The sequence below is a fragment of the Sinocyclocheilus anshuiensis genome, unplaced genomic scaffold (genome assembly GCF_001515605.1).
Source record: "Sinocyclocheilus anshuiensis isolate Anshui unplaced genomic scaffold, SAMN03320099.WGS_v1.1 scaffold175, whole genome shotgun sequence".
In the NCBI taxonomy this organism is placed as follows: Eukaryota; Metazoa; Chordata; class Actinopteri; order Cypriniformes; family Cyprinidae; genus Sinocyclocheilus; species Sinocyclocheilus anshuiensis.
The window spans coordinates 1199249-1211116 of NW_015548208.1; the positions used below are offsets into that span (position 1 = coordinate 1199249).

Here is an 11868-nt window from a genome sequence, read left to right on the forward strand (position 1 = left end):
AAAAGCCATGATCAATGGAGCTCCGAAATTATGATTCACCATGGCAACAGTTGCCAAAAAGACTTCCGCATACTACGAAATATGTAACTTTAATTCTAAATTAATGTTTTCAGAGGTGAAAACTGGCAGAAAGGTAATTTATTGAACTAATATTCATTTTCATGGTATCCCACAGGCAAAAAAAAATTAAAAAAAATGTGGCAGCAGAAAAAAATTAAAAACATAATTCAATCAGGTATAGCTTCAAGCATGAAATGGGTGTAGGCTAATGTTACATGACTTTACAAACATTTGACATTCAATAAATATCATTCAGTGTATATCTATTTCAATGTGCAGTAGCTTTTCCCACATAGTCTAATGCTTTTTCACATAATTAAATGTTCTCTAATCCATCATGCTACATTTCTTAATTAGGGTAATGAAAAACATTTGACTTCTATTCAGAAGCCAACAGCAAGAAGGCAGAGACTCATAAAATGGGAGGAGAACCTGCACCAGCATCACTGACAGATGAAGAGGAGATGGCCACAATACCAATATTAAAATCCAACAGGGAAAATAATAATTTGTTGCTTTTGTATTTGTAGAACATAAAGATGACCAAATAAACTGAGGTTCACAGAGTAAGTTACTATGGTAACTTACCGAGAGGTTTAGTTTTGTCTTTAACTGGAACCGAAAACCCTGAGTTTCCCTTTTCTGGGGTTAACAAACTCTGAGTTTCCAACAAAACCCACTTTCTGGAATACACCCCAGGACACATACTTGTTCAAATTAATGTACATTTCATGTGTGCACCTTTACAAAAACTACTGTGGTACTATGTCCAAAAATGCATTTCCAAAATACCGTACAATAGTACAGTGTCTAAAAGAACAGCCTAGTGATAATGCCACTTTTGGGTGCATTTAAGTAAACAATGGTAGAAAAAAAAACAACATTCCCAAAGGAAAATGTCCAAAACATTGTATTACCACTGTGCATGCAAATACCATTGTGCTGCCATGGCACAATGTCCAAAAACATGACAATACCATGTCCAAGAAAATAAGGTATTACCAAGGTACATGTAAAAACAAAATGGTATTACCATGGTAAGGCATTACCAAGGTACACGTAAAAAAAATGGTATTACCATGGTACATGACTAAAAATACAGTATTAACGTGATTCACAGTACTTTTTGTTTGTGCAGTGCTCATGTCCTACAAGTATCGGTCCAGAAAATGAAAAATTGCTCATTTCAGATTGATAAAGAACAACAATTTAGTTATTGCACTATACAGCTTTGATGGAACACTCTTACTTCCGCGAGGTCAGGTCTCACTGCTGTGGTAAAGAGAGTAATAATTGGGGTAAAGCAGAGCGAATGCACGCCTACCTTTAACTGCTGCTCATTAAAAACCTCTTCGGGCACTTTACACGCGATGAGCGCGTTGGGCTGGTCGTTGAGCTGGACTTCAGAAGTCGCCGCCCCTCCGCCGCTCTCTGACTGCTGCATGGCAACAGATGGAACCGCGGCGTTCGGTGCCTTTGATCTCAACTGCGGTGCCTTTGATCTCAAACGTTTCAGAGTTCAGCTCATGGCGTCATGCTCTCATTGCTCTGCTTTCTACTTTCAGCAAAAGCAGCGTCTCCAAACAAAGCAGCGCGAACCCTCAAGTTGACACACGCTACTGTTCATGCAATGCTAGCGCACATGAAATGTGCTGCATAGTGTTACTAGTAAACCCGTGATGTATTCCTGAAACGAAAATGACGTATACTTGCGACAGACTGCACTGGAGGCCAAAACAGCTGATATGACGTCATGATTTCCGCTTACGCACGAGCGCTGTGCATAAAGCATTGGTTGATGTAAGTATTCGTTGTGAAAATGATTAAAAAAAAATCTGGCTGGTTAGCTATTCTATATACTATTTTCTCTGTTCTTAAGACCTATAAACCTAAATACTTTATGACCTGATTTCCGCTTACGCACGAGCGCTGTGCATAAAGCATTGGTTGATGTAAGTATTCGTTGTGAAAATGATAAAAAAAAAAAATCTGGCTGGTTAGCTATTCTATATACTATTTTCTCTGTTCTTAAGACCTATAAACCTAAATACTTTATGATCTTATATATTTTTCAAATGTCTTTTTTCAAATATATATATATATATATATATATAGTTTTGTATAAATATTTCAGTTCATTTGAGGTAGCACACAGGATGGAGAATTCCAAATCACTTTAAATACATGCTCTACCCTTAAACCGATCATCTTGAGCTGACCAGGCTCCCAAGGAGCGGATTTGAGCGGGCAGGCAAGTCATGAGGGGATCAGGGGGTGGTGGAGAATAAGTCCTAGATACCTCTACAGAACATAGACTGGAGAGGTAGACAGAACAGCTTTGGTGTACTAGTTATACAACAAGGCCTACGGAGTTACAGCAAACTCTAAACAGTTTTCTAGCTTTTGAATTATGGCCCAGGCCAAAGGTGATATGACAATTAACATGGAGATTTCTAATGGAGCTGTCATCCACTGTCCAGTAGGGTCATGCATGGAAATGGAAGATCCAAGGAGCGGATTTGAGCGGGCAGGCAAGTCATGAGGGGATCAGGGGGGAGGTGGAGAATAAGTCCTAGATACCTCTACAGAACATAGACTGGAGAGGTAGACAGAACAGCTTTGGTGTGCTAGTTATACAACAAGGTCTACGGAGTTACAGCAAACTCTAAACAGTTTTCTAGCTTTTGAATTATGGCCCAGGCCAAAGGTGATATGACAATTAACATGGAGATTTCTAATGGAGCTGTCATCCACTGTCCAGTAGGGTCATGCATGGAAATGGAAGATCGGCGGACTGGGGAGGAAGAGGAGGAGGAAGATGAGGTTGAACTGGCCGAAGAGGTGGATGAAGATATCCACATTGGAGATGATGATGATGGAGAAGGCAATGCAACGCCTTCAACAGACGTGGTCATCCATAAAATAGAGGAGAGGGATATTGTAGAAGATGTGGAGAGAGCAGTTCTTCAAAACAAAACTACAAAAGAGGTAAATGCTGGAGAGATGGAGGAAGAAGTGGACATAACTGCCAAATTAACAATGCCTGAGCTGCAGGTAATGGTTGAACAGGAAACAACAACGCAAACACAAGTTTCAGAACTTCGAAATGAAGCTGAAGAGTTTGCAGGAACGTTCAGAGAAGTGGACAAGGATCGAGCAGATCACAAGCTGGCAACGCTGTACGAAGAAGAAAGGGAAGGCAATGAACCACAAGTGGAGACTTTGAGCGAAAGGAAGACAGAAACGCAGGAATGGCAGGAGCTGCTCCACTCTGAGGTAAGAGAGTTTACCTGTGGCCTTCTTGAGAAAATAAGAAAGTCCAGAGAGGATCAAATTCAGCAGGTAAAAAGTGACATCATTTTGCAAGAAGAGGAGCATGAAGAGGTGGAGGTGAAGGTGGAGAGTTGGGATAATGAGGGTATAAAAAACGATGTAGATGAAGAGCCACGGACAGAATCAGCAGAATCAGTTGAAGACTTTCAGAGTCTTTGTGAAGAGGAAGAACCAGCCAAATTTGATAATGTTGGCGAAGAACAATTTACAACCAAGATGTCTCTATTTGAGTACTGCAAAGCAGTTGGAGAGCCAATGCACAAAGATGCCTTAGCGACAAATAATGATGAAGAGATGTCCACCACTTACAATGCAGCAGAAGAAAAGGCAATTGACTGGATTGCACCAGGGCAACTATCAAATTATATGATTGGTGAAACCATAGAGGAGATGGTCCAGAATTCAGATCAATTAGTGGAAAGCATTGTGCAAAAATGTGAAACACTAGAGCGACTGCAACAGGTGGTGGGGGACAGAGATCTGGAAAACTTTGAGAGAATAGTAGCGGATACCCAATCAGCCATTGTCAATGGACCCAAGGAGACAAGAGAAGCTGATAAAAAGAGCATTGAAAGGATTCAAAATGAGTCACAAAGAGTTGTAGAGAATTCTGTGAAGCCAAAGCAGGTCAAGAAGGAGGAGCTTCCTGCAGAGGAGGGAAGCTGTACAGAGATAGAACAGCAACTTGTTAAACCTGAGGTTGTAGAAGAGGGGGTGTGCAAGAAGCAAGAACAACTCGGCAATGACAAACGGGAGGTTGCAGAGGGAGGTGATGCTGTAAAGGAACAGCCAAAACAAGTCAACCAAGAAGTGCCAACACCTATAGAGGAGGGGGCGGGGAACTGGCTAGAAGAGCTCAAGGCTGTCATTGAAGATGAGCCCAGGAGGAAAGCCCAGGGGGGATGTAAAGTGACCATACTGGCCTGGTTGAAGGCCAGTGAGAGCTCTGATGACCATTTCCAAGAGCCACCGAAGCCCCTTGGCTGTCAGATCAGAACTGTAAGTGGGGGCAGTGAAGAGGAAGTGAATCTCAAGGCCAAAGTTCAAGAGGTCACCATGGCGAATGGATTCCCTGGGCTACCAGCTGCTGTAGTTCAACAGGAAGAGGAAAAACCCCTGGTGAAGGAGACAAGGATGTCGACTCCAGCTCAACAGGAGGGCAATCCTCATGACCAGCAGATCTCCCTCTATGTGAAGGTAAATTTAATGTTACTTCTAGGCATATGGTGATCAATATTTATCTGTATAATGGAGAATTAGAAGGCAATGAGTGTCACAAACACATGGTTTTTCTTTTTTAATTGTAACTACAGGTTCTGCTTAAATACTGTAGATCTACAAAGTCATTACGCAACCTGGGAACTTAAAAAAATCCTTTAATTTTATTTCAATGATGGCTAATACCAAGCTACCACACTTCTACTTTAGTAGCAATAGATTTAAATTAAATTTTTCTTCAGTAGCAAATCAGCATAATTATGTTAGAATAATATCTGAAGGATCATGTGACACTGAAGACTGGAGCAGTGGCTACTGAAAATTCAGCTTTACATCACATAAATAAATTACACTTTTAAATATTATTCAAATAAAAAGCAGTTATTTAAAATTTTTATAATATTTTAAAAATGATACTGTTTTCTTTAATAAGCTACCACAGTTTTACTGTAAAATAAATAAATAAATAATTTGTAGAAACACTGACAGAAATAATGATGTGAGCATTGTAAAGTCTTTAGGTAAAGTTTTAGGAATGACAATGACAAGGCTGTCTTGTTAGCACTGTTAGCCATATTAGCATACAGTTTCTTACAGTGACAGCATGTCCTGCTCAGCAGATGGTGTCACTATCATCAAAACTAATTGCATTAGTGTCTTTGCTCTACTGGTCAGTTGGTCGTCTGTCATCCTGCTTCTAGAAAACCAGACTGTAATTCCCAGTCCAGGGCAATGTTACTGGAACAAGTTGGTTAAGCTGGTTGTTGTTGCCGGAGCACCAACTCGGTATTATTGCTGGGCGACCTGCAAAAATTAGCATGAAAGTGCCAAAAACATACCTTATACTGGTAACTAATGCGTTTGAACTGGTCATTTAAGCTAATCATGAGCTGAACCAGCTTAGGTCTAGAGTGTTATTATTCAGCAGCCACTGACCTGACGAGATACTTAAATAGCTTAGACTAAGTCGTAAACAAAATAAACAGTATATATGAAGTAATATATTAAGGCTTAAGGTTCAAGACAAAAGTTCAAGAAAATAGGTTCAAATCATAATTCCCACCCTGTTTGTGATGTACTTCATAAATGGTTGTTGCTCGTGATATACTTAGTTAACTGAGATTATTGTCAGCAGGGTGTTGAGCTAATGGATTTATATGTGAGCTAAAAATGAATCTGACACAACCTGCAGTGTTTCTTTCTTGATTCTAGAACATTCCAGTAGAAAGTACCATACAAAGTATTATTTTCAACCAACATTAGGAAAGATCTGGCTGTAGGTATGACCTTTGCAGTTAACTTGTTCAGATGTTGTGTTAACTGAAACATAGATGTGCATTTAATCTTTTTATTATGCACATTCAGGTGTTTTAAAAGAACATTTATTTGTTTATTTATGTATCTATCTACTGTATGTATCTGTCTGTCATTTAACTGCGAGTGCAATAGTAGTTTTATTTTATTTTATTTTATTTTATTTTATTTTATAAGCTTTGTTGTTCTTAACCAAGCAAAACAACAGCAGTAGTAGAAAAGTAGTTTTTTTATTATTTACTTATGTTATTATTATTATTATTATTATTATTTATTTTGAATTTATTTATTTCTTGTTGTATGATGGAGGCTGAGCAGCGGGACGTTAAGCCTGGTAAAAATGCCCTTAAATCCACCCGTACATTTTTGCAGAGTGATTCCTGTAACAAAGACTGCCTTTGTGCGTGTTTCAGTAGAACAAAGTGAAAAGTGCAACTTCTTCAGATTTCAGATCACAAACAAATAAAAACAAACCTCATTTAGTGTCTGGTCACAGGTTTGTGTTTGTTTTGTAGTTTTGCTTTAGTCAGCAGGATCTGAGTGACGGCATTTACACACAGTTATCTCATTAAAGATGCACCTGTGCCTGTTATTCAGTGATAAACGGCCAGAGGTGTAAAGAGTACCTAAAAACCATACTTGAGTAAAAGTACAGATACCTTACAGTGAAAATTACTCCACTACACCTTACAAGTCACCAATTCCAAAACAACTTGAGTAAAAGTCTTAGAGTATCTGATTTTAACAGTACGTAAGTATTTTACTTATACTAAATATAGGCTCAAAGATGCACTAGTCAAAGAGACATGCCAGTGAAAAACTGTAACTTTGTGGAGAAGCTGCGGAAAACAGGCAGAGGCAAGGATCTATGTGCTGGTATTTCTTGGAAAAACTAGAACAAACAGTAAGGCAAAAACCAAAGGGAACAAAGAACAGAATGACTGGCAAACTGACAACCATTACATTCAACAACTCACAAGGAACTAAAGAAAAACTAGGGCTGTGTCCGAAATCGCCCCCTATACCCTTAAATAGGACACTATTTGAGGGAACAGCCATTTTTAGTGGTGTCCGAAACCATAGTGGACGTTCTCAAGTGCACTCATTCAATCCCACAATGCACTGCAAAAACGAGTGTACAACTGGTGCACGCTCAACGGCTAGAGAATGCCCATAATGCACCTTGAGAGTCACGCGCTGAATGAATTCCCGCATCTCGCCAGAAGATGGCGCCCGCAGCTGAATAATCAATCCGTTCATTTTTACAAAGCGCTCATCCATGGCGTACAGCATAATGTACAACACGGGTATAAATTCATTGTAAATTGATTATTAAATTGTTTGATTAGGATTTATAGATTAGGTTTTAGATTTTAATCTAATTTTAAAATTAGATTTTGATTAGGTATAGGGGGCGATTTCGGACACAGCCTCGGACTATATATACACACAGGGGGCTAACAAGCTTAACAAGATAAGACACACCTGGGGAGACTAATCAAGGGGAACCAATGAACAAACGGACTACAAACTGACTACAAACACCACGGGAGACAGGAAGTGACATAAAATTCCAGGGCAAGGCACAGAGAGCATGAAACTAAAACAAGAAAGAGTTGATTTGTGAGGAGAGCAATTACGTTTATTTTCTAAAACCAAAATAAAACTGAACACCTCAAAATTACAAAACAAAACAAACAAACAAAAAACAATATCTTTCAAAAAGGTCTCTTCAGTATAATGGATGAATAAAATAATGTTAAGTAAAATAAAAAAGCCGAAGCCTTCTTGCAGTGGATGTGCTGGTTTGGGCCTCATTGCCGGCTGCAGTCATGTCCTCATCTCATATATAAAACACCGCTGATTCACAAATACTTGCTAAGGAACTCACATTCACATAAAGTAGCCTTGTTGACAAGTTTGGGTGAGTAAGGGCAAAACGCACAAGATGCAGTACTTTCAGTGACATGTAATAGGCAGTATCACATCTTTTGTAGCAGAAATAAACTGCTGCAGAAAAAGCTAGGTCCATGCAAAATGTAATGTGTAACTGCAACACTCATTTCAAATGTAGTGGAGTAAAGAGTACAGATACTCATTCAAAAATATAGTGAAGTAAAGAGTAAAAGTTGCTAATATCTTTGATACTTAGTACAACTACAAAGTACCCGAAAAGATACTCAAGTACAGTAATTAATTATATTTACTCCAATACTTTACACCTCTGTAAACGGCAGATCCTTGAGTGTGTGTTTTGCCTCTGTTCTTATATTTCTGAGTGAGTAATGTGTTTGTGCTGTCATCTCCATGTCTTTGTCCTGATAGTGGACTGGGTTAATCGTCTCCAACCATTCCTCCACACACCAATCTCATTATCGTGTTTGTTAGTCTGAGTTTTTGAATGTTTAGGCAGTGAAGTGGACTGACCCTGTCCAGCAAAATTCTTGCATGTGCAAAACTCACCCTCGTGATGCTAGAGTGTTGTGTGTGGCTGCCAGGACGTTACCAAGGTGTTCTGATTGGTTTTTAGCCTGTTGCTATGAGGTTGCTATGGTGTTCTTAATGGTGGTTAAGATGTTCTAAATGGTATTTAACCTATGTTGCTAGGGTGTTAGGAATGGTGCTTAACATGTTGCTATGCAGTTCCTTTGCTATTCTGTATGGTTGCTGAGCAGTTGTTTATTGCCCCACAGTAAATTTGACATAAAATGTGACACATTATGCAGTTTAATTAATGTAATTGCTATGCAGTTAAAGGTGTGCTTATATTCAAATGTGGCTAATTAAATCAGGTTTTAGAGTCTGAACTTTATATATATATATATATATATATATATATAAACAGACACAGCCTGATTAATAGCAGTACTCATTAAAAAGATGATGCTCTGCCCTCTACTGGCGTTACATTGGTCTGATTTTCCCTCGGCACACGGAAGACATTTTTAGCCTGTTAATATGGGCAGCTTATCTTCAGGTGACCAGACCTCACATAATCATTCCACAACCTCCAGACTCATGAATACAGTAATACAGTAGTAAATCCACTCAATCCTAAAACCGAGGCCTTTACCAGTAAAGCAGCAGACACATATGTACACCACTGCAAAAATCATTTGTTTTGTAATGTATATTGTTTATTTCTAGATTAGTGTGCTGGAAATCATAACCGAGATTCCCATCATCATAAAGAACATATTTTACAATGATGTTCTATAAAACTGTTTCATAACACACATCTCGTGAACGGCGTCTCTATTGCTCTTAACAATGAACAAACGTTTCAGTGTCTCATCCTGCATGTTTGACCGTTTTTTCCACCCCAAACACCCACAGAACATGAAGACAGACTCCAAATTAAATCAGTCATTCTGACTGCACAAAGAACTGAGCAAAATACATTTTTATACATGTAGAGTTTTGAGAAAACATTCAGTGTTATCTGAGAAGTTGGTTTGATTTGTGAGACATGTAAAAGCAGCATAGCTGCTGAATTATTTCACGATGGCTTGGTTCGATGTAGAAGCTAAAAAATTGGGATTTCCTAGCATTGAGCTGTTTGTGAAGGTAAGACATTCTCACATTAAACCTTTAAAGAAATAAAACATTTATTCCTATTAGATTAAAAAAGTAGGCTGACACAATAGAAATAGTTTTCATTTAGTTTCATTATAAATTAAATGCCACAGAGAGACTCTTGATGATTAATTTTCTTATTATATGCTTTATTCAACTGTAGTCTCATTGTGTTTAAGATTAAAGCAGTTTAAAAGCATTTTCCCAGACGAAAATAAACAGGAAAATTATGAGAAAATATTAATAATGGCTGTTCACATAATAATCCATTTGTCTAAACAAGCTGCCTGCTGACAAGTAAATTGAATAGCCTTGTTTTTCATATTTTGAGTGTATGAATAAGAAACGCCAATATTAACGCATATGCTAGGGTTGAATATTGACTCAAAATCTAAAAAATTATGGACAGAATTCCTGGTACTGTGCTCTGAATAAACATCTTGTGATGTTGTTTGTTCTGTAGCTGAACAGTTTAAGCTTATTTGGCTCCTTAATGGTTTTTCCTATTGTATCGTGGGGTTCAAAGAGGCTGAGAGCTCACTTAATGGGATAGTTCACCCAAAAATGAAAATCCTGCCACAATTTACTCACCCTCAAGTCGTTCCAAACCTGTATGAATTTCTGTTAAACACAAAAGAAGATATTTTGAAGAATGTTGGTAAACAAAGAGTTGACGGTAGCCATTGACTTCCATAGTAAAAAAAATACTATTGAAGTCAATGACTACCATCAACAAAATAAGGTATTTTGAAGAATATTGGTAAATAGTTGGAAAATAGTTGACGGTAGCCATTGAGTTCCATGGTGTGGGAAAAAAAAAATACTATGGAAGTCAATGGCTATCGTCAACTCTTTGGTTACCTACGTTCTTCAAAATATCTTTTGTATCCAGCAGAAGAAAGAAACTGTGAAAAAGTGGAGGGTGAGTAAATGATGACTGAATTTAAATTTTTGGGTGAACTGTTCCTTTATTTAAATTTTTTTTTTTTTTAATTTCTTTTCTTCTTATTCTATGGGACAAGGTGATGAAAGAAGCTTGTTTGGATTTGAAAGTCATCTAAATATTATTTATTAATAAATAACCACTTTAAAATAACTCCTTTAGTCAAATATGTACCATTGCTTATTTAAATAACTTTAAATATAAATAAAATATAAATACTTAAAATTGATATATTATTAAATATATTCCATAATATGTCAGGCCCTTGTAATGACTTCTGAGTTATTATTCTGGATTTTGTGTTCATCTCGGAGCTAATTAATCTCCATCGACAGCCTAAAATGTGATCATTTTAGGAATTTGCATAAATCTGCAACATTTTAAACTTCCCTTAAAATCATCATTTTGCCATACAATGTCTTCATGCATCAGGACATTTTTGCAACGCACAGAGAAAACAAAATCAAAAACGCCTTCAAACTCATTGTACTCCATAGTCTTTTGAAGAGCATCGATGTTTGTAATGAAAGGAATGATGGGATAATCTGTGTGTCTCCCAGGCCGGCAGTGATGGAGAGAGTATCGGGAACTGTCCGTTCTCTCAGAGACTCTTCATGATCCTCTGGCTGAAAGGAGTCATCTTCAACGTAACCACTGTGGACCTCAAGAGGTGAAGCACAATATTCACAGATAAAGACCCGCTGTGCTCGTTCCACACAAACAAGATCTCAGAGAACACATATTTCCATTAGGACGTTCCTGTAGCTCAAGAGCATGAGCAAGAAGCAATGCCAAGGCCGTGGGTTCAATTCCCATTGACTGTATAAACTGATCAAATGTATACCTTGAATGTGGATGCTTTGGATAAAACCATCTGCCAAATTCATAAATATAAATGTAGTACAATTATGATTCCTAATAAGATAAAATACCCCCACAGATTTTAAGACATTATTCTGATTAACTGAATCATGTAGGAATTGATGGATGATGGATGAATGATGTATATCAGGATTTACTGAGATACTTTTGCTTACAAAATAATGATAGGAATTTCATTTACAATCCTATAAATATTGCTTTAGGACTTTTTGACTATGGTTACTGAGGATAGTGTAGTGTTATTTTAGTATTATGTATATATAATTATAGTATGTATTAATGAGTTATTAATAGTTTTCATTTTAATTTCAGTTTTTAGCAATTTTCTTATGCGCTTTTGACATTTAAATTTTTTTTATATTTGTATTTAGCTCTTATGAATTTTTATTTCAGTTTTAGTTATTTTGATATCAGCTTTTGTTATTTTTATGTATGTGTGTGTGTGTGTGTGTGTGTGTGTGTGTGTGTATTTAACTTTAATTTATTTTAATTTCAATTTTAGTTTTCGTAATTTAAAGTCCCCATGAAATCAAAATTAAAGT

The 11868-nt window shown here is 37.3% G+C and overlaps 2 protein-coding genes across 2 annotated transcripts in view; one reads left to right on the top strand and one right to left on the bottom strand.

The window, feature by feature from the left end:
* Positions 1-1840, bottom strand: part of LOC107653682 (calcipressin-1-like) — a 24994-nt gene extending 23154 nt beyond the window's left edge. Inside the window, exon 1 of the mRNA XM_016440476.1 lies at positions 1385-1840. Coding sequence (XP_016295962.1) covers positions 1385-1504 — 120 coding nt within the window. The 5' untranslated portion in view covers positions 1505-1840. The remainder of the gene's footprint in view (positions 1-1384) is intronic.
* A 798-nt stretch (positions 1841-2638) lies between these two features.
* Positions 2639-11868, top strand: part of LOC107653681 (probable serine/threonine-protein kinase kinX) — an 11102-nt gene continuing 1872 nt past the window's right edge. Inside the window, exons 1-2 of the mRNA XM_016440475.1 lie at positions 2639-4590; positions 11005-11114. Coding sequence (XP_016295961.1) covers positions 2752-4590; positions 11005-11114 — 1949 coding nt within the window. The 5' untranslated portion in view covers positions 2639-2751. The remainder of the gene's footprint in view (positions 4591-11004; positions 11115-11868) is intronic.